At 53.8% G+C, this 17,438-nt stretch overlaps 5 protein-coding genes across 5 annotated transcripts; 3 read left to right on the plus strand and 2 right to left on the minus strand.

The window, feature by feature from the left end:
- Positions 1 to 646: 646 nt before the first annotated feature.
- EsH8_XI_000087 (uncharacterized protein) lies at positions 647 to 1,275 on the plus strand (the record flags this gene model as incomplete). Its single annotated transcript, XM_083273995.1, has 2 exons — positions 647 to 989; positions 1,079 to 1,275. 2 exons carry the CDS (start codon positions 647 to 649, stop codon positions 1,273 to 1,275), a joined length of 540 nt encoding a protein of 179 aa, XP_083120331.1.
- Positions 1,276 to 1,570: 295 nt separating this feature from the next.
- EsH8_XI_000088 (uncharacterized protein) lies at positions 1,571 to 2,017 on the minus strand (the record flags this gene model as incomplete). Its single annotated transcript, XM_083273996.1, has 1 exon — positions 1,571 to 2,017. The coding sequence occupies one exon, from the start codon at positions 2,015 to 2,017 to the stop codon at positions 1,571 to 1,573; it is 447 nt and encodes a 148-aa protein (XP_083120332.1).
- Positions 2,018 to 5,471: 3,454 nt separating this feature from the next.
- On the plus strand, positions 5,472 to 8,201 carry EsH8_XI_000089 (tyrosinase family protein; the record flags this gene model as incomplete). The annotated part of the gene is made up of 8 exons (XM_083273997.1): positions 5,472 to 5,546; positions 5,676 to 6,094; positions 6,192 to 6,411; positions 6,461 to 6,517; positions 6,573 to 6,953; positions 7,031 to 7,179; positions 7,254 to 7,983; positions 8,046 to 8,201. The coding sequence occupies 8 exons, from the start codon at positions 5,472 to 5,474 to the stop codon at positions 8,199 to 8,201; spliced, it is 2,187 nt and encodes a 728-aa protein (XP_083120333.1).
- Positions 8,202 to 10,817: 2,616 nt separating this feature from the next.
- Positions 10,818 to 12,034, minus strand: EsH8_XI_000090 (uncharacterized protein; the record flags this gene model as incomplete). Its single annotated transcript, XM_083273998.1, has 2 exons — positions 10,818 to 10,929; positions 10,980 to 12,034. 2 exons carry the CDS (start codon positions 12,032 to 12,034, stop codon positions 10,818 to 10,820), a joined length of 1,167 nt encoding a protein of 388 aa, XP_083120334.1.
- A 1,526-nt stretch (positions 12,035 to 13,560) lies between these two features.
- On the plus strand, positions 13,561 to 15,833 carry EsH8_XI_000091 (uncharacterized protein; the record flags this gene model as incomplete). The annotated part of the gene is made up of 3 exons (XM_083273999.1): positions 13,561 to 14,235; positions 14,323 to 15,182; positions 15,263 to 15,833. The coding sequence occupies 3 exons, from the start codon at positions 13,561 to 13,563 to the stop codon at positions 15,831 to 15,833; spliced, it is 2,106 nt and encodes a 701-aa protein (XP_083120335.1).
- Positions 15,834 to 17,438: the final 1,605 nt, after the last annotated feature.

Raw genomic sequence — 17,438 nt, forward strand, 5'->3', positions numbered from 1 at the left:
TTAGTTGGTTAATCAGGAATCGCGGCGAAGACAGCCTGGTCTGTCGTCTGATGGCTGTGCATCAGGCAGGGAAAAGATAATTATCTCTCATTACACACTAGGTACTGTCATAGCTACCTAACTATTAGGACTAAAAGCCCGTGAATGTACATGGGGGCTGAAATCGCAGCTGTGGACGAATGCAACCTTGCTACCTTCGGATACAAAGGGATAGGCCGTTCAAGCCAGAATGTAGATTTCTGTGCCAGCTTACGAACTGTGCCACCAAGACGTCACATTCATTACAGAGACATAACACGGAGCTGTGTGTGTTGGCTGCAGGTGGGTAGCATTCTGTGCTTCTGAGTGAGGAGTGTTATGTACATGAACATAGGAATAAACACAAACAGATGCATATTGGTTGGACGCCAAGTTTTCAGCATGCCACAGGACAGCACCCCGAAAACATCTCGGATCCAATAAGCCTCAAGAATCCCCCCTCTAGTGGAAACCAATGGGTTTGTCCTTGCTGTATTTCTTCAATACATCAACCGTGTCGAGATAGCCGTCGTGATTCTGGGATAATTTACACCGAGCACCAACGGGATCTGATTTCATTTGATCAAACTTAGACGAAAGATCCCACCACAGAGCAACCGCCGCCAGAATGGGTCTCACGAGGCACATGACCCATTTCGACCGCGAGGAGCTGTATACGGACCTCGAGGCGCGCATCCTCTACCTCCACAGCTTCCTCGACTTCAGCAGCAGTACGTCAAATCCCCTCCCCCCCCCCCCCCCCCAGAACGACCTCATGGCCAAGTGGCACGTCCGAGACGGCGCTGAGTTCGCCGCCCCCGGCGACGAGCCCGAGATCGAGGGGGAAGGTTATCTGCACGGCCGCAAGGTCCTCGAGAGCGAGTCGGACGAGAACAAGGCCGATCCCGCTATCGCCACTGATGGGGGGCCCAGGTCGTCCTCGAAGTTGCCGCGGCCGAGCAGCGCCGACGGTAACCCTAATGACATACCACCCAAACGCCATCTCTACCCACGTCTCAAATATTGCGCAACCAACACTAAGTAGTTCGCTTCTGTACAGAGTTCTCAACTCTCTGCGGCCGCTCTCCCCTCCCCTCGCCAACCCTCACCTCCCCCATACCGGTCGCGATCCTCGTTAACGGACACATCCCGCCGGCTTACTTGTATGATTTCGACGAATATTTTAAGGGAAAGGTCTGCATTGCCGCGAGCGTTTACCAAGCATTGGAAAGAACCGACGGAAAGGTTTACGCTTGAGGCGTGGCCAATCCAGATGCAGACGCTTTGAAAGCAGAGGTCACGGGCATTTTCATTGGAGTGGGAAGAGGAATTTTCCAAAAACAAAGTTTCAATATTTAGTTTTGACTAATATCGAAATTACAACTTCAGGTTAGGCATCTACAATACATCTCTGTGGATAGACGTCCCCTCCAGATCGCCCGTCCAGCTACTTGCTTGTGATGTTACTCCCCTAGCATCGCCCTCAAATGACTAGTCACTCGATAACATGCTCCCGAAGCCCCCATGTTCACCAAAATAGATTGGTGAGTACTCAGTAGTAGCCGCCGCCGCCGCCGGAGGGAGCATTGCCCTTAGGGCTAGAACCACCGCCGCCGGAGGGAGCATTGCCCTTAGGGCTGGAACCACCGCCGCCGTAGGGAGCGTTGCCCTTGGGGGCATCACCCTTGGGTGTGGAAGCGGGGGCGCCAGGGATGGAGCCGCTCGCGCCGGCGCTCGGGACGGGCGCATCAGGAGTATAGCCGCCCGCGCCGCCTTTCGGGACGGGGGCGCCAGGGATGATGGAACCACCGGCTCCTCCAGACGGGGGAGCACCACTGCCTCCAGATGGGGATGAGCCGCCGCCGCCGTATCCAGCACGACCGGAACCGGAGCCGGAGCCGTAGTCGCGGGAGTTGATCTCGGCAAAGGTGTTCTTCATGGCGGGGTAGCCGAGAACAGGGGAGGCCAAGAGGGCGGCGATCAGGATGGAAACGCGCATGCTGCTGACGAGGCCGGTGACGTTGGGGAAAATAGAGTGAATAGTAGTAAATAAGCGAATATGTGTGTAAGCCAAAAAGCTCTAGGCCAGAGAGATGGTAATGATTGTTTTGGGGCAGAAAGAACGTGGAAGGGGAAGAGGATGGAGCGAGTGTGTCCTGGTGAAGCCAATATCCAGAGAGAAGAGGAATCTTTGGCTCATTATATGTACGACGACGATGGAGAATCGTCTCGAGGCTTTGGCGGCGGCGCGTACGTGACTGACCCTATACCAACCCGTCCGCCAATTTGGGGCCGAACCTGAAGCAGACTGTGAAGATTAGGAGCATCTCGTCCCGTCCATCGGCGCTTGGGGCACGTCCCCGAAATGTTTGCCGTATATTGTGTGTGTTGTGTTAATGCCGTTTCTCCTCTCCTTTTGCTCGACTGCTTATTTTCCAAGGACCCGGACAGGACGCTACCCTCGCTCACGCATATCGGAAAGCGATCTTGCCCTGGTCCGCCTCCAATCAAACTCTGTGTGATCAGAGCGAGCTAGTGGCTGACAGATCCTGTGGTGATGTGGTGAAGGAGGCATCGGCGGAGATGAGATTAAGGAGCTTTACACTAACATCGGACAGTAGACGACACTACCGGTTTTCTGCTAGTTTCGATTCTAGTTTCCTCTTTCCCCTTTCTCTCCTCGCTGTTCTCTCATATCTGGTTCTTGGGGCTCGTTGCCAAGAGCGTTTGCAGAGAAGGCCAGCAGTCTGAGAAGAATCCGAAAAGAGGTGGCTCGGGGTCCGTAACGTCTTCCATCCTGCATCGCCCCATCTGTGCAGCCCGCAAAGCATAGTACGGACTGCATTTCCAGACCGTGTGGGTGCAGGATTGACAGGTCTCAAGCTACAGCTTCTAGACAGCTTGGCGTCGACATCACGTCGAGTCTGAACTCTGGGGAGAACATGCCAAGGCCATGCTCCACGTCGAAATCCAATACCAAAAAGGAGAGACAGAGAAGGGGGAGAGGAACGTGCGTGCACCTTTTTTAGGAACTAAGGGAGATGGAGGGTCGTCGGGACACCACAGAAGCGGCCGAGCTTTGCCTTTCTCCGTTAGCGCGCCACAGCATCGCCTCCCCCTCAGACAACCTTCTGTAGCTAAAGTTCGATGAGCGTGAAGGAAATTCAGGTTATCTTACCCTAATAAAAAATGCACGGTTCGTGACATGTAGCAAACTGCCAGACCTCGGCGATGCTATCAGTCTTTGTTAGCTACGAGCCCATGGCCGGGATGCTGAGTGCGTCTATAGTAGAATTGGCTCTCTTAGCTATAGCCGTTGGACGGGTCAAAAGACAGTCCAACCGGGGCAACACCCCACATCCTCGTCTTCAGGATTCAAGCTCGGTTGACGTATGACAAGTCGGCTTTTAGAGCTTAGAGAGCAAACCATCTAGTCCCGTGCATCACGTCTAGGGAAGCGATCCAGAGCTCCTTCCTCCTAAGTGACACATACCATCATCGCCACCAGCCCGCAACGCTCTGATGGTTGTCGAAAGACGGGTCCGTTTAGTGCGGTGCGTGCGCACGCTCTCTGGCAGGCGACCTGATTCCGAGACGCGAGCTTGGGGTAGGGGACCAGTGGTTGCTTATCGATCTGAAGGGACCCGAGGATGTAGTCAGGCTCCGGGGTAGGAGACGCCCATAAGAAAAGTACATCTTGGTATCGGATTCTGAGTAATAAAGATCTTTTTACTGCGAATAGTATCTTTATGGACTATTTCAGGGGACGATATGGCAAAATGGTCTCGTATAAGACGTCTAGATAACGGAATAACCTTATCTAAGCCTTTATATCGAGGCCTATTTATGGAGTTCTTTTGAGGGATAAGTGCGGTATTTTGTAGTAGTTAGCTAGTCTTACGCTCACCTACTGCTTCTTTTGTTCAGAGTGAATGGACTATAAACATTAAGATCCGCAGACTGCTCCGCAGCCACCAACAACTTATCTATGCTACTATTCCTTCGACAAGTCCCGAATGCTCCGGTTCAATCAGACCGGCACGTCTGCTCAAGGTAGTCGCTTTATCAAAGACCGACAGTGCTCAGAATCTCTTCGAGGGGCATGGTATGGGGGCGTACCGGGCACGGTGGCTATGCTCGATCAACGTCGACTCTCGCGGTCGTATGGTTTACTTGTTGACTCATCTGCTGCTTAGGGTTGGTGACATGGAGCACAACTGGGGTGTTAGGTATCGTAGAAACTGTGCTCTGCGATTCACAGAGGCTTAGGAACTATCTCGATCAGCCGTACGTCCTGGTGCATTGGACGGGATTCTCGGTTATTGAAGATGAGAGTCGGTAGAGCGGGGGATAGTGACGCGGACGTGTCACGCCACGATCATAACAATCAAAGTGGAATGCATTCTAAAGGTATGTCTTTATTCTCACATTTTACAGGGATGGCTTTTGTATTGTAGAATAGTAACTGGTTGTTGTCGTTCCCAATATGTCGACATTATTAAATGTACTTGGTTACCAAATACAAGAGCCGTTTACATCAGCTTTATTTGTTTCAAGTATCGTGTACACAGGATAACACGTCCAAGCATCATTCAAAACGTACAAAAGATATATTCAACTTAAGTCATATACCGACCGATTGTGCCAATATGGATGTATAAGAGGTTAGGGTGAGGAACACAGACGAACGCTCCAATAAGCCTCACACTGCTACACATCATCACGCGTTTTTCACATTAAGCATCTCGTAACACTGCCGGGGACGTCCAGAAATTGACATATGCTCTAGGTGATATCATCCATCTATAAAATATCTGTTACATTAACTGCAATCCTCCATTCCTTCAACACGACATACAACGTAAACCTTGCCGGGCCTGTGGATGGCTTGAACACAATGGTGGGCTTGGGGCAAGTGCAGTGGTGCGAGGATAATGTCATCAGTCGTTTAAGAGCGGGTCGAGGTCATGATCTGAGGAGGGAAAATTAACAGAGACGGTTTTGGACGTACCTAAGAGTACTAGCGGCAGGCGAACATCCCTAATGAGTTAACCCGAAAATAAGATTCATGATATTTCGCCGTCGTCGCACACTAGCTTGCAGCCAAGTCAGTAGCGTCAGGGCGATACTAGTGTAGATGTAACAAACGGCTGCCGCCACAAGCTACAAGCACTGGGTCGAAAAGGCTTGTTTGCTCCTGAACTAATTTAACTAGTTAGATCCCTAGGATGCCGATCTTCAATTGAACCGCAATTATGCTGCCGAAGTTTCAGCTTGCCTTTCCTCTTCCACTGACTTTTTCTCAGTAGTGGCATAGCCCTCCCGGTATCCGGCCCTCTATATCGGTTGCTCATCTTGCTACACAAAGCCAGGGATTAAGCAGGCGCTTTTTCAAACCAGCTACCACAGCCTTGAACCTCGAGCCAAGTCGCTAGTTATACACCAGCATACAGATGTGCCGCTTAGGCGTAGATGATACTCCTCGCGAAAAGGAACAATGCTGGCTCAAGAAAATTATCGACAAACTAGTGATTACGCCGAACACTTATTACCCGCAAGGTATATTAGAGATGGAACCCGATAGGCAATGTTGAACAGAATTTTCATTCCGAAACATAAGAAGACAGTGTCAACTTCTGCAACATGGTTCTACTCAGCAAGTTGGCAGCCACTGTAGCAGTCTGTATCCTGCCCGCCCTCGCCGGGGCTCAACGTGGTGGACCGCCGCAGCCTCCAGGCCGTGGTCCTCTGCCCCATGGTCCGCCGTCTCCAAGACGCCCGCCTCCAGGGCCACCTGCCCGAGCTCCCAACCCGCTATCGCGGCTCCCTGTATCACAATCCTCAGCTTCGCCGTTGTCTTCACCTACTACACAAATCTCGCTGCAACGTACGTCGACAAGTGCACCGCAAAGGCCCCCTACAACCACCTCGTCTTCACCCCCCTCCGTCGTAGCTGTGTCATCGTCATCGTCCATATCCAGCAGGCAGGCACAGGTTTCCCCGTCGCCATCCGGGCCATATGCGATCACGGGTCTGAAAACAGGCATAGACAGCACGTCGGGCCAGCGACCGCTACGTCAGAACATCAATGATCTTCAGGCGTCAGGCGCACAATGGTAAGAACCTGCCACGCTGTCGCACAATGCAGTCTTGGTAAGCTCATCACACCGCAGGGATCTATACATTCTGGGCCTTGCCGCAATGCAAAGGGATGCGCCCGAGAACGACATGCTGTCGTACTTCCAGATTAGCGGTATACATATTACAAAAGCCCCGTTCCTGTCCGGAACCAGACTAATTGGATTCTTAGGTATCCACGGGCGACCCTACATCCCTTGGAACGGCGTTCAGGCAGTATCGGGCGGTTCCGGTGGCGGGTACTGCCCTCACGGTGTTAGTCTTCTCGTCATCTACGACGGTGGTCATAATACTAACCCATGAGGTCCTGCAGAACGTTCAGTTCCCTATGTGGCATCGTCCCTACGTTGCCCTATTCGAGGTTTGCACCCGTTCAACAAGCAATCTGAAAGTATATTTGGCTAAACTCCGCATAGCAAGTCCTCGGCGGCCACATTCAGGCCATCGCCGCCAACTACACCGGCAGTCGCGCGCAAGAGTACAAGACGGCAGCCGATAACTGGAGACATCCATACTGGGACTGGGCGGCCGACGGTGGTGCCCAACTTCCGTCAGTTGCGACGCAGGCGACCATCACTGTTAACGGGCCCGGCGGTCAGGTTCAGCTGGCTAACCCATTACTGGGGTACAAATGGCAGAGGTTCCCCTTGAACACAGCCTCGAACTACTTTCCAACGAGCGGCGACCGCAACTGCTGGCGTTTCCCCCAGACGACACGGTGGCCGGACGCGAACGGGAATAACAGGCCCAGCTTGGCTAATCAAGAGCTCGGTCAGGATGACTTGAAGGCGAGCACGGTAAGCGTCATGACTCTTGGCACCGCATTGGTACAGAAGCCCCAAGGAGCCAGTTTTCTCACTAATCATGCTCGTAGTATAATGTCTTTACTACCGCTAGAGACTACGAGACAATGGCCAGCACGGCCAGCTCTGGCAATAGCTTTGAGGACGTGCATAACTCCGTGCATTCGGCCATCTACGCGGTCATGGCTTACATAGAATATTCTGCATTTGATCCACTCTTGTAGGTTCCCCTCACACATATCGATGTGGTTGGTAATATGTCTGTCCCAAACTGACACGCGTCGCGCCGCCCAGCATGCTACACCATACCAACGTCGACCGCCTCATCGCCATGTGGCAGGCTATACATTACAGCAACAAGATGCAAACCCAGACCCTACGATCCAACGCTCTCTTTGCCACAGCAGCCAACACGCCAATAACCGCCGACAGCCCGCTCAAGCCGTTTTACCGGGACACGTCCGGCAACTTCCACACAGGCAGAACGGCCTCGGACCTCAAGAACTTTGGTTATTCGTATCCTGAGATCATCGACTGGAATCAAAGCCAGGACGCCCTGGCTCGTCAGGTGACGGTGTCTGTCAACCGGCTGTACGGCCCGGGTGGCACCAGCACAAAACTCAAGGCTCGCCGCAACCATTGTCGTTCCGGCTGCAACAAAAAAGATCAAACAAACTCCTATGCGTCGCCGCCCGCATCCGAGGCTAATGCCCCACACAAGACGTACACGGCCTTGGTTGACCTCGAGCGCAGCGAGCTGCCGTTGCCTTGCAGTGTCTACGTCTACGTGGACGGCGAGTTCGCCGGAAAGATAAGCGTCATGAGCATGCCGGCATCAGGAATGATGCATAGTACAGTGCCTCTTAACAAAGCATTAGAAAAGCTGGGTAAAACCATGGATATTACAGAACCCCAAGTCAACAACAGCAGTCCTGCAACAAACAGTACAGCCGCCCAGCAGCCGGCGGTTTCTTCGGAAGACAAAGAGATAATCCAGAAGAGGCTGTCTGTGGAAATCAAGAGCGTGAGTCCTTTCAAGTTTCGAACAGATTACAAGTTGCGTTGAATTCTAACATGTAATAACAGATCAATGGCACAATTTTCCCTGTCTCTTCAGCTCCCTCGCTCAAGATAAAAGTCGAGCTGCAGCATGTTTTGCCGCCCCTATCTGAGGACAGCCTGCCAACTATCACTCCCATTACCACAGGTCCTCTAGCTAAGCCTGTAGAGCATAGTACATAGTATCAACTTTTGGAAAGCAGGGTAGTTGTCACCTTATATAGATGTGTTGTCTAATAGTAGTAACGTACATGATAAGCGAGCTGGCCACCTAACCGCGACCATCTAAACTTGTGTAACAGACGCTGACAGTGACGCCGGTCGCAAGGACCTTTTGACTCTACGGTCAAACCAATTGACCCAAATGACCCAAAAGATCAATCAGTGCTTGCAATCGTGCAAGCCCTGCTGTCAACACTAGTTCATATTCCCTTGCGACGCACATCCTTCGGCTAGTGGAATTACACTATTACATCTTTGGTTAAAATAAGGTCCGGGCAAGACGGTCGCTCTATCCAGATGTCACAGATCAGCAGTTGAGGTTTAATCCCAGAATCACTTGGCTGAAGAGTACGGGAGAATATGATCGGTACGTTGCAGCTGTGGCTGATAAAATGGTCGGTCTCATTGATCCAATAGTCAAAAGGACGACGGTGCGAATACAGTCCCTTTCTCGCTGCGTGCAGTTCATGCTCCAAAGACAGACGCAGTGTGGGTATGCCTGTTTCTGGCCCGCCAACTCCAACTGTATTCTTGCGTTCTACTGTGAAGGCTATAAGTTCAAGGACCCTGTCATCTAGCGACTGCCAAACGCCATCGACAGCTTTTACTGTTGGAATCACAGGTTACCTGTACGGGAAGTAATCGAACGTAAACAAAAGGTCAAACTGGTACTGTATTCTGGTGGTTGTATATCTGTGTAGAAGAAGAAACTAGGTAGGTTGGCAGCAGCAGCAGCAGTAGTGAAGATATCGCTGTTGGCAGCCCGGAGGTTGGATCTGCGGGTTCCGCTGCCGCGGCCGGCTGCTGGCTGCTGCTAATTGCCTGCCTGTATTCTGGCTGAGTAATCCGACAGTTTGATTAGACTTTATGAAGCAAAGAGTTGATCAACGCGTAGTAGTGGTCGCAGTAACGTCAAAATCGCTTGGACCATCGAGAGAGGGGAACGGTGGCGGTAGAACGAGTTTTGGAATCACACTAAAGCCCGCAGAGGGGGGCCAACGGAGAGTCAGTGTTTGAATGACAGCCGGGGTGTCAGTTCGGCGGGCTCTCTAGATCCGGCAATTACCTTAGTTGACCAAAGCAACAGCTTTGAGAAAGAGAAGGCGTTCGTGACCCAGTTGGGCGTCCAGTTCAGTAAGGGTGGGAGCACCTCAGCAGCCGATTCGAAGTCTGTATCGAGACCCAGGCGCCGTCGCAAGCAACTCAGAGAATTGTCGACACGTTTAAAGATGGGATTTTCTGCTCGGCATAGGATATTCTGCGGATGGGACAGGCATGACGGAGGAGGGCATATGAATCGACTGGCGCTGCTCATTAGTATTGGCATACTTGAGATGGCGAGCAACGGAAAACGGCTATCATGGAATGGATGGGGCTGCCTCCTTGTGATGATCTTGGTGGATATAGACATGGTCAGGGGCATTGACGCGCCAGCACCAGTAGTCAGGACCGCCTGGGGTAGGGTCTTTGGGATATGCCGGGAAATACAATAGACTTTGTGGATGCTTGGACTGAGGAATCGTCATGACTGGCTGCTGGCAAACAGAGTAAAAAGAGAAGTTCGTCCAATAAAAACCATTGAACCACTGTTTGGAGCTGAAAATGGATTTTTATAGTGAAGGAGTTTTCAGGCGCAGAAGATACGCTACCGTCACCATAGAGGCGTGGGAGCAAAAACGGCGAGCTGAGAAAGGACAAATCGTGCCCAGGAAGTAGATTTAGCACCAGGGGCTCAAGGCAGGCAGGGCCCGCAGGCTAGTGGATAACTGAACGGCTTCAGCGGCGCAAAGATGCCGGTGGCAGAAATGGCACATGGTGCACCTTTTGTCCATGTTGAGCTCGGCCAAAGGTGAGGCTTGGGGGGGAGGCAGCCACGTTCGAAGTCGCTGTCGAGTCACCATCAGGAAAAAGCAGAGCGAGGGAATATACAGCATTCAATCTTGGGCCACGTTGAGAAGCACGATTTATCGGGGCCACTTCTAGTTAGTAAAAAGCGCTTTGAGAAGGCTACATGAATGCTTACTTTGAACGAATTGGGAGGGAGGCTGCGGATGGGCGTCCCATAGACCTTGGAAGTGAAGTGCCCAGTCATGGAGCTATCAACCAGTTAGTGGCTCTGGGCATCTCTATGCAAGTCAAGGTGGATGATTAAAACAAAACAAACGCTGGCCTTGGATCCTAGTCCTCATACCCAGGAGCAACAACTGTGTCACAGGCGTGTGCTGGACGCCCAGGGAATGCCCATTGCTGCAGTAAGAAGAGGCTTGGTTGTGCGGCTGGACCAAAGTAAAGTGCTGGGAGCTGGTCGGAACGGGGGGGGAGAAGAAGCTACGGTTTGGGGTATCTAGTCAAACATGAAAACGCCATGCCACTCATCCAGCCTCATCCATCCTTCCACAAAGAGGACCGTAATGAAATAAAAATACCGCATTGAATGAAACACAATGAACCGTCGCGCCCCAATCATGATGTCTGAAACCAACCACGCTAAGACAGCAGAGTTTCCAGATCTCGAATCGCAGGCATTGGGGAAGCCATGAGATTGCCGACCGACGTGTCAGACCCTCCACTTTCCCTTTAATCGGCCTGATTCATCTGTGCTTGGGACTCGTTGAAGTCGTTGGCCTCGGCAAGTGCTTCATCAAGTGCTGCACGCAGGTCTTCAAAGGTGATGATACTCTGACCACATCTGGAAAAGCGTTAGCAACCGTTTCTAGAAAATAATACAGATGAGCTCACCTCGGTGCACTATCTTCGCTGGCAGGTGGAAGGCGTACTAAGTCCTCAGGCACGCCATCAAGCGATGCTAAAAAGTCGGACGCAAAGATGTCGATGCCACCACCCAGTTGGGTTTCGGTGGACTTGTCGTAAAACGGCTGGCGGCGGACGACCCAGTATGGCTCGTCGCTATTCGTATTCGCGGCGAGGAGGCTGACGGTAGCATTTTCGGCTTTCGGGTACGAGACGTCGACGATGAGTACGACTCGAACGCGGCAGAGGGGTACGGCAGCACGCTTGATGTACTCCAGGGCCTTTTTCTCCACATCAGCCGTGGTTTGCGAAAAGGCAATCTCGGCGACAAAAGCCGGATAGCAGAACTTGAGCTCACGGAAGGAAATGTCGGGCTGTACGATTGAACCACGTGGGGTCTTGACGCGGGTGGTTCTGATGGACCTGACGCTGCGGATGCGCCCCCCGGTGGTGAGGTAGTTGGTCTCGGTAGCTGTCGCGTCCTCTGGTGTGGTGGCGGTGTCGGGGACGGTGGCGGGTGCCGTGAGAAGGGCCAGTATGTCGTTCTTGGCGCGGTCGACGAGACTTTCCGTTTCCCGCAAAATCATTGCGTGTTCGGCGGTTTCTGACATCTCAATGTAGCATTCCTCGGTCGCGGAGTCATAGCAGAAACGAAAAACGCCGACCTCGCGAATGTAGTCTTGGAACCGAACGAGGTTGGTGTCTCGAAGGTGAATGGCGATGGGGAGAGGGTCGATAGGGTTGGCGGCCTCGATGGCCGCAACAGCAGCGTTGTAGGAGCCGGGGTGGTCGATTGACCCGTCGTCTCCAGGGTCCTCGGAAACAAAGGAGGAGGAGAAGGATGAGGGTGACGAAGAGAGCGTATCGGCAGGAACTGTAGAGGTAGACGTGGGCGTGGACGAGGGGTGCCGAGCATGAGCCTCGATGGATTGAGCTTCCGGAACTGGCTGGTGCTCTTGCTTGCTGTCCCTTGTGGCCTGGTCCTCATCCTCCTGGCCCGGCTTGTGGACATGTTGCCTCGGTTTGATGAGACGGGACTCCATGGCTGGAGGTTCTCACGCTGTCGTACTTCTTAAGAGTTCTAGCTGCATCGGTAAATGGAGCGTTTGAGGTGGTTGAATGACTGGGAACCGTTGTAGCAGCGTAGCGGGGGAAGTGGTGGCAGTCGGGAAAATTGCAGTGCTTAAGAGCAGTACAAAGACAAAGAAAAAGAAAAACGAAGAAAGTCCAAGAATATTACGTAAGACAAAGAGACTTAGCGTACCATAAACCTGGGTTGACAAAAGAGTGCGCTTCCTTATGCACCTGAGTGACGTGGGTTTGTAAAGACGAAGTGAAGAATGGTGAAGTGAAGAACGGTGAAGGGAAGGGCAGGCGCAAGTCTTTCTTTGTGGCTTCTCGATAAGACATGCCTATGCCTGTTGGAGATTTGTGGCTGTATGTGATGATGTGTGGCTTGGCTTGTCGGGCCAATGGTATGTAACCAACTCAGCCAACACTTGCCTGACTTGGAAGCAACGTTCAGTCTCCATGTGCGCCTGCTGAGATGGAAGGCCGTGTGGTCCCAGGTAACCCCACACCCACCCCCCCACTGTGGCTCTTATGGGTCTTGTGGCGTAGTGGTTATGTCAGCAGAGTCTCGGGATATTTCAGTGTAGCAGCCAACTTATTACTTGGACTTGGAGACATGGAGCGCATTTACACTGTTTTCACCACTCAGCCCGTCGACGACAACAACAGTTGCACCCTTTTGATCCAATAAGAACCGACACCGCACCTTTGCAGGTTTTGACTTGTCGGTAGCCTGGATGACTACCTGAATAATTAATTAAGACCATGCCGATTTCCACCCATCGTCATCATCCGATCCAAAGCGGCTTGCTTGCTTCCAAACCCCCTCGTCTTGAGACGCAGGAAGCGTTCGAACTGCGATGGGAAACCCGACCGTTTCCAAGACTCGGCCGGACTCTTGCGCCGTACCTACCTTGAGAAGTATGAAGGGAAAGGTAATTGTCGCAGTTTGTTCCTTTTCATCATCCAAGGACAATGACTGAACCGTCATATTATGTCAGATGTGCTCCCAGCGGGGTGTAAGCGAATCGGCCACGCCAAAAGAAAGTGCGAGGCAAAGAAAGGAAGATGGAAAATGACCGGAAAGTTTGTTCGCATACGAGCCAATGGCTTCTCTTTCAGGGCCCCTCGTCTTGCCCTCCCTGGCCGCCGGCAAGCTGCATTGTTGAATTATCACACCAAACAAAACAAAACCACCACCGGAAAATCACCAAACAAAGATTTAGCCAACGGCAGCTCACCAAACAAACAAACAAACCCGAGAGACCTGACTTCCGACTAAAACCGAGCCGAGTGTCCTTGCCAATTGACTCGTTGGATCAGACCAGCCCACGTCTCTTGCGGACCAAAGGTCTGCTCTCTCTCCCAACCTGGGACCTCCTGCCGTCAGCAATCCTGCTCTCTACTCTCCATCACCCGCCTGCTGCGACTGGAACATGCCTACGTCAGACCACTTGTGTCCCGCCATCAGCCGCCATCACCACGGCCATTCAGCAACATGCCTCGTTCGCTACATCAACAACGCAGTCGCCGTATGACCCCGCCGCCGCCTACCGCTGTCGTGCATCCCGCCGACTGCTTCTCCGCCCTCCGCTTCTCGGTCAAACTACCTGGCCCTTCTTCTTTTCCCCTTCGCCAGGACGGCTTGTCTCGAGATGCCGACGCGAATTCGGAACTTGAAGCGGATAACGATACTGATGTCGATGCCGACGACGCTGGCCAGCTGCAGTCAGTTGAACTCTGCTTCCACTATGAATTCATTTCAACGCATGAGCCAATATCTCTACACTTTGACGCCTGTGGCGCCTCGTCCATCGTCCAGTACCGAGAATCCTCCCTCGTGGTTCCCACCCCTACCCCGCCGCGTTTTATACACGAGTTCCCTGCCATCCTGGATCTGACGGTTCCACCCTCGTCCCCAGACCCGGCCATCCAAGGGACGACAGCCGGCCGGGACGCCGCTCTTCATGTCGAAATGGTACCGGCCCGGGACAATATCTCGTCCTTTCTTTCCTCGCCGCTACTGCCGTCGTTCTATGGTCGTTCCCGCCGCCAATCCTCTTCTCCTATTGTTTTGTCTTCGACTCCTAGTCTGGGCCTCGCTCTCAGCCTAGCCTTCGGTCTCATTCTCGGTTTCCTCCTCGCTTCCCTTCTGTTCATGGTCACGAAGCCGGTAACAATTGTGCCGCCGACCTCGCTTCCTGGCCCTTAAAACACCTCCTATACCCTCCGCCATTTTGCCACGACCACCCCGCTTCAGATCCACCGCCGCATCCTAACGATTGACCGTCTCCGACTGTCCCTGATCGAGCCCCTCCAGGACCTCGTGGGCCACCATGCCGATGCCGACTTTTTTCGTCACTTCGACTCTCTTACACAAGACGTCTGCCTCAAGGCTCGCATACTCATATCCGCCCAAGCATCCAAAAGTCATACACGCGAAGATGTCCTCCTCACTTGCGACCACATTGGACAACGCACCATTCTCGCCCGCTCGCTCTGGAGCGACCTTGGAGCGCAGCTTCACAGCGAGCGGCAACGGATAGTCGAAAACCTCGGCTTCACGGCTCGCATGCTGCGCAACATGCACGACGCGCCCGAGTCTAACAACGTCACCGCTGTCTATCGCCTCACGCTTCTCAACGCTCAGCTGGCAAGCTGGATAGAATCCTGCCACCTCTGTCATCCACCGCCTCCAAGGCCCGTCGCGCCGCCGCCTCATGCCGCCCCCCCTTCCCTACGCGATGAAGTAGCCCACTATGCTTGCGACCCGGCCCTAGCGCCTTTGTTCGTCTCCGTCCATAACAACTCCAACGCCGTCGAGATCCAGTCACATCTCTTGCGCTGGGCCCTGGCACGATCGGAACGGCGACGGATGGCACTACGTCGCCCACTGATTGACTTGGACGGCAAACCGCTCTTCCCCAACAACCAGCACCCCTATGATGAGGCGGACGACGTCCAGGAGACCAGGCTTGACGACGAGAGCACCCTCCTGGCTCTGACACGGCACACCCTCGAGCTGTACGTCGCGCTCGATGAGCTACTCGCGCAGCTCGCCCAACACGTCCTTGGTAACGCTCTGCAGCAGCAGCATTTCCACGATGCCCTCGCCAGCCCGTCTACTCTACTCCCCGGTGGCTCTTGGGCTTTCTTGGAATCGCCTCTCCTCCCGGTCCGCAGCAGCCGGCAAGCAACAGCTGGGAAGCCGACTTTGAACACGCCATCCGGGACGGCGCGGCGCTGCTGGCCGACATAAGGGACACGTCGATCCTTCCGCACGCCCGCCGTCTCAGCCATGCCTCTGCGGGCATGGCCCGTGCCTGCGTTCTTCTGGGCGAGCTCGAAGCCCATATTGACGAGCTGCACCGCGCCGGCGGCCAGGCACCCCCGCGCGTCGCCGTTGCGGCGGGCACGCTACGTGACGGTACCGCACCGGCCCACGTAGTGCCCCCCACTGTTACTATAGACGTCGTCCACGCGCGCTACACGGCGGATGTTGACGGCGAGGTTTCGGCGCTAGAGGAGGCTTCTCTGGCGGCCGCGTCTTGGACCCTCCCCTCGCACCCAACCGCTCCTCCCTTGACGGAGGGGCTGCCTCTTCTTGTGCTAGGCGAGCAGGTTGCACCCCTCCCCAACGTCAAGCTCGAAGAAGACTCATTTGCGTTGGAGTACCGCCGTCAATTGGGAATTCTTGGAGACAGGCTTGGTTTCAAGAGCAAGGGGCCACGGAGCCCGGAGTGGGATCACGAGGGATTATCGGACGACTGAATCTGCGACGAGATGGGGGAAACTCGAAGGAAGAAAGGTTTCCCAGCGTTAACTAGCTAGAATTGTTGTACAACCGGCACACCTGCGACGCAACCAGAATCTCGGGCTGGCCAGACAACGAGACTTGATTGGTTCGCCAGGCTTGGTTGCCGAGTGTTAACAACCCAGCGACATCCGAGGAAAGGACATATATGCCATGCCAAACAACATGCCTACACCCCCTTTCTCCATCCCACGTTCCCATCCCCGCCCGACGGCATCCTCGCCTGATCTGCGCCCTTGCAACTTGCGCTGCGGCTGCTTGCCTCTTCACAGCTGGTTCTTGTTACCTGCGGTCCGCTGCCTTGGGTTGCGCCACACCCAAGACTACGTTCCACTGGCACCAAGCGGCCCAGACTGTATCCAAGGACTGAAGCGGCGACGGAGGCCTGGAGAAAGCCGATTGGTCCACACGAACACGGCGGGCACTGGAGTTTGGGTGGGCGAGTGCAGCCCTGGTATCAGGTTGGCTCAACAGGTAGCCGGGCGGACAAACCCAGCTTGACGCGAGCGAATCTCATGCCCTCCCCGGCCTCCCCTCTATTTCCCACCCCTCGACTCTCCAGACACCGCGCCTAGAATACGGTGTATGGAACGTTGGGAGCAAAGAAGAAGAAGAAGAAGGAGGAGGAGGAGGAGGAGGAGGGATATGACTCAAGCTCTTCAAGGGGGGTTATCTGCCAGGGGCCGCGTGAGAAAAATAATACGGCGATGCATCTCAGCCAGGGGCCGCTGGTTGAAAAGAGAGTTGGCCAGACCCTTTCTACTCCCACCGGCACCGGGGCTTCATTTGAAGCGAGGAAGAGAGATGTGGATGGGGATGAGGTAGTCGGCGTGAGCTCAGTGGTAGATGAAACTGAGGTTGTTTGGAGCCATGGCCAAGCGCGAAAGTTGGCACTGCAGGATGTTAGTTGTGAGGCCGAACGGAGGAAGAGTCTGAAGTGACGGTACCAGAGATGCAACCTGCTCATGGCTGTACGCAAAAATGAAGGGCCAGTTGGTGGCCGAGGGTTTGTTGTTGCCCCCCCCCCCCTCCGTATTCCGGTTGCCCCATGTTGGGTAGGCCATATGAACGTGGATGTGGATGTGGGTTGGAAGAATGGGGGGGGGAGAAGAAGGCCTCCTGAGCAGAGGAAGCGTTGGCCATTCTCACGACAGCATGACTCTTTGGTATTATGGCAAGAGTGCTGGACAGGTTGATGAGTTATGTTGAACTGACTGAGGGCATTTTCTCCCCCCCCCCTCCATCTTTATACTGCTGTGAAGACGTGTCGGAAGTTTCCTCTTTTAAGGCCGGCTCCCAATCACCGTCATCCCAACCACGTGTTTGCTTACCGTATATTGGGGTTTCTGGCCGGATGGAGAGGAGGATTGGGGGAGGGGGGGAGGGCGGAAGTCTAGCCTGTTGCCGCGCAGCTGAATAACGATGATGTCCCTGTTCTGCACGTCTCTCTGCACGTCTCCGTCCAGATCGACCAGCCTACACCGCCGTTTTGGCCGACAAGAGGAGAGTATACATGAGCCAGCCGTATGGGAAAATATGCATGAACAGGTGGGGAGGAGGGA

This window comes from Colletotrichum jinshuiense, chromosome 11 (assembly GCF_051148585.1).
Source record: "Colletotrichum jinshuiense chromosome 11, complete sequence".
Classification (NCBI taxonomy): domain Eukaryota; kingdom Fungi; phylum Ascomycota; class Sordariomycetes; order Glomerellales; family Glomerellaceae; genus Colletotrichum; species Colletotrichum jinshuiense.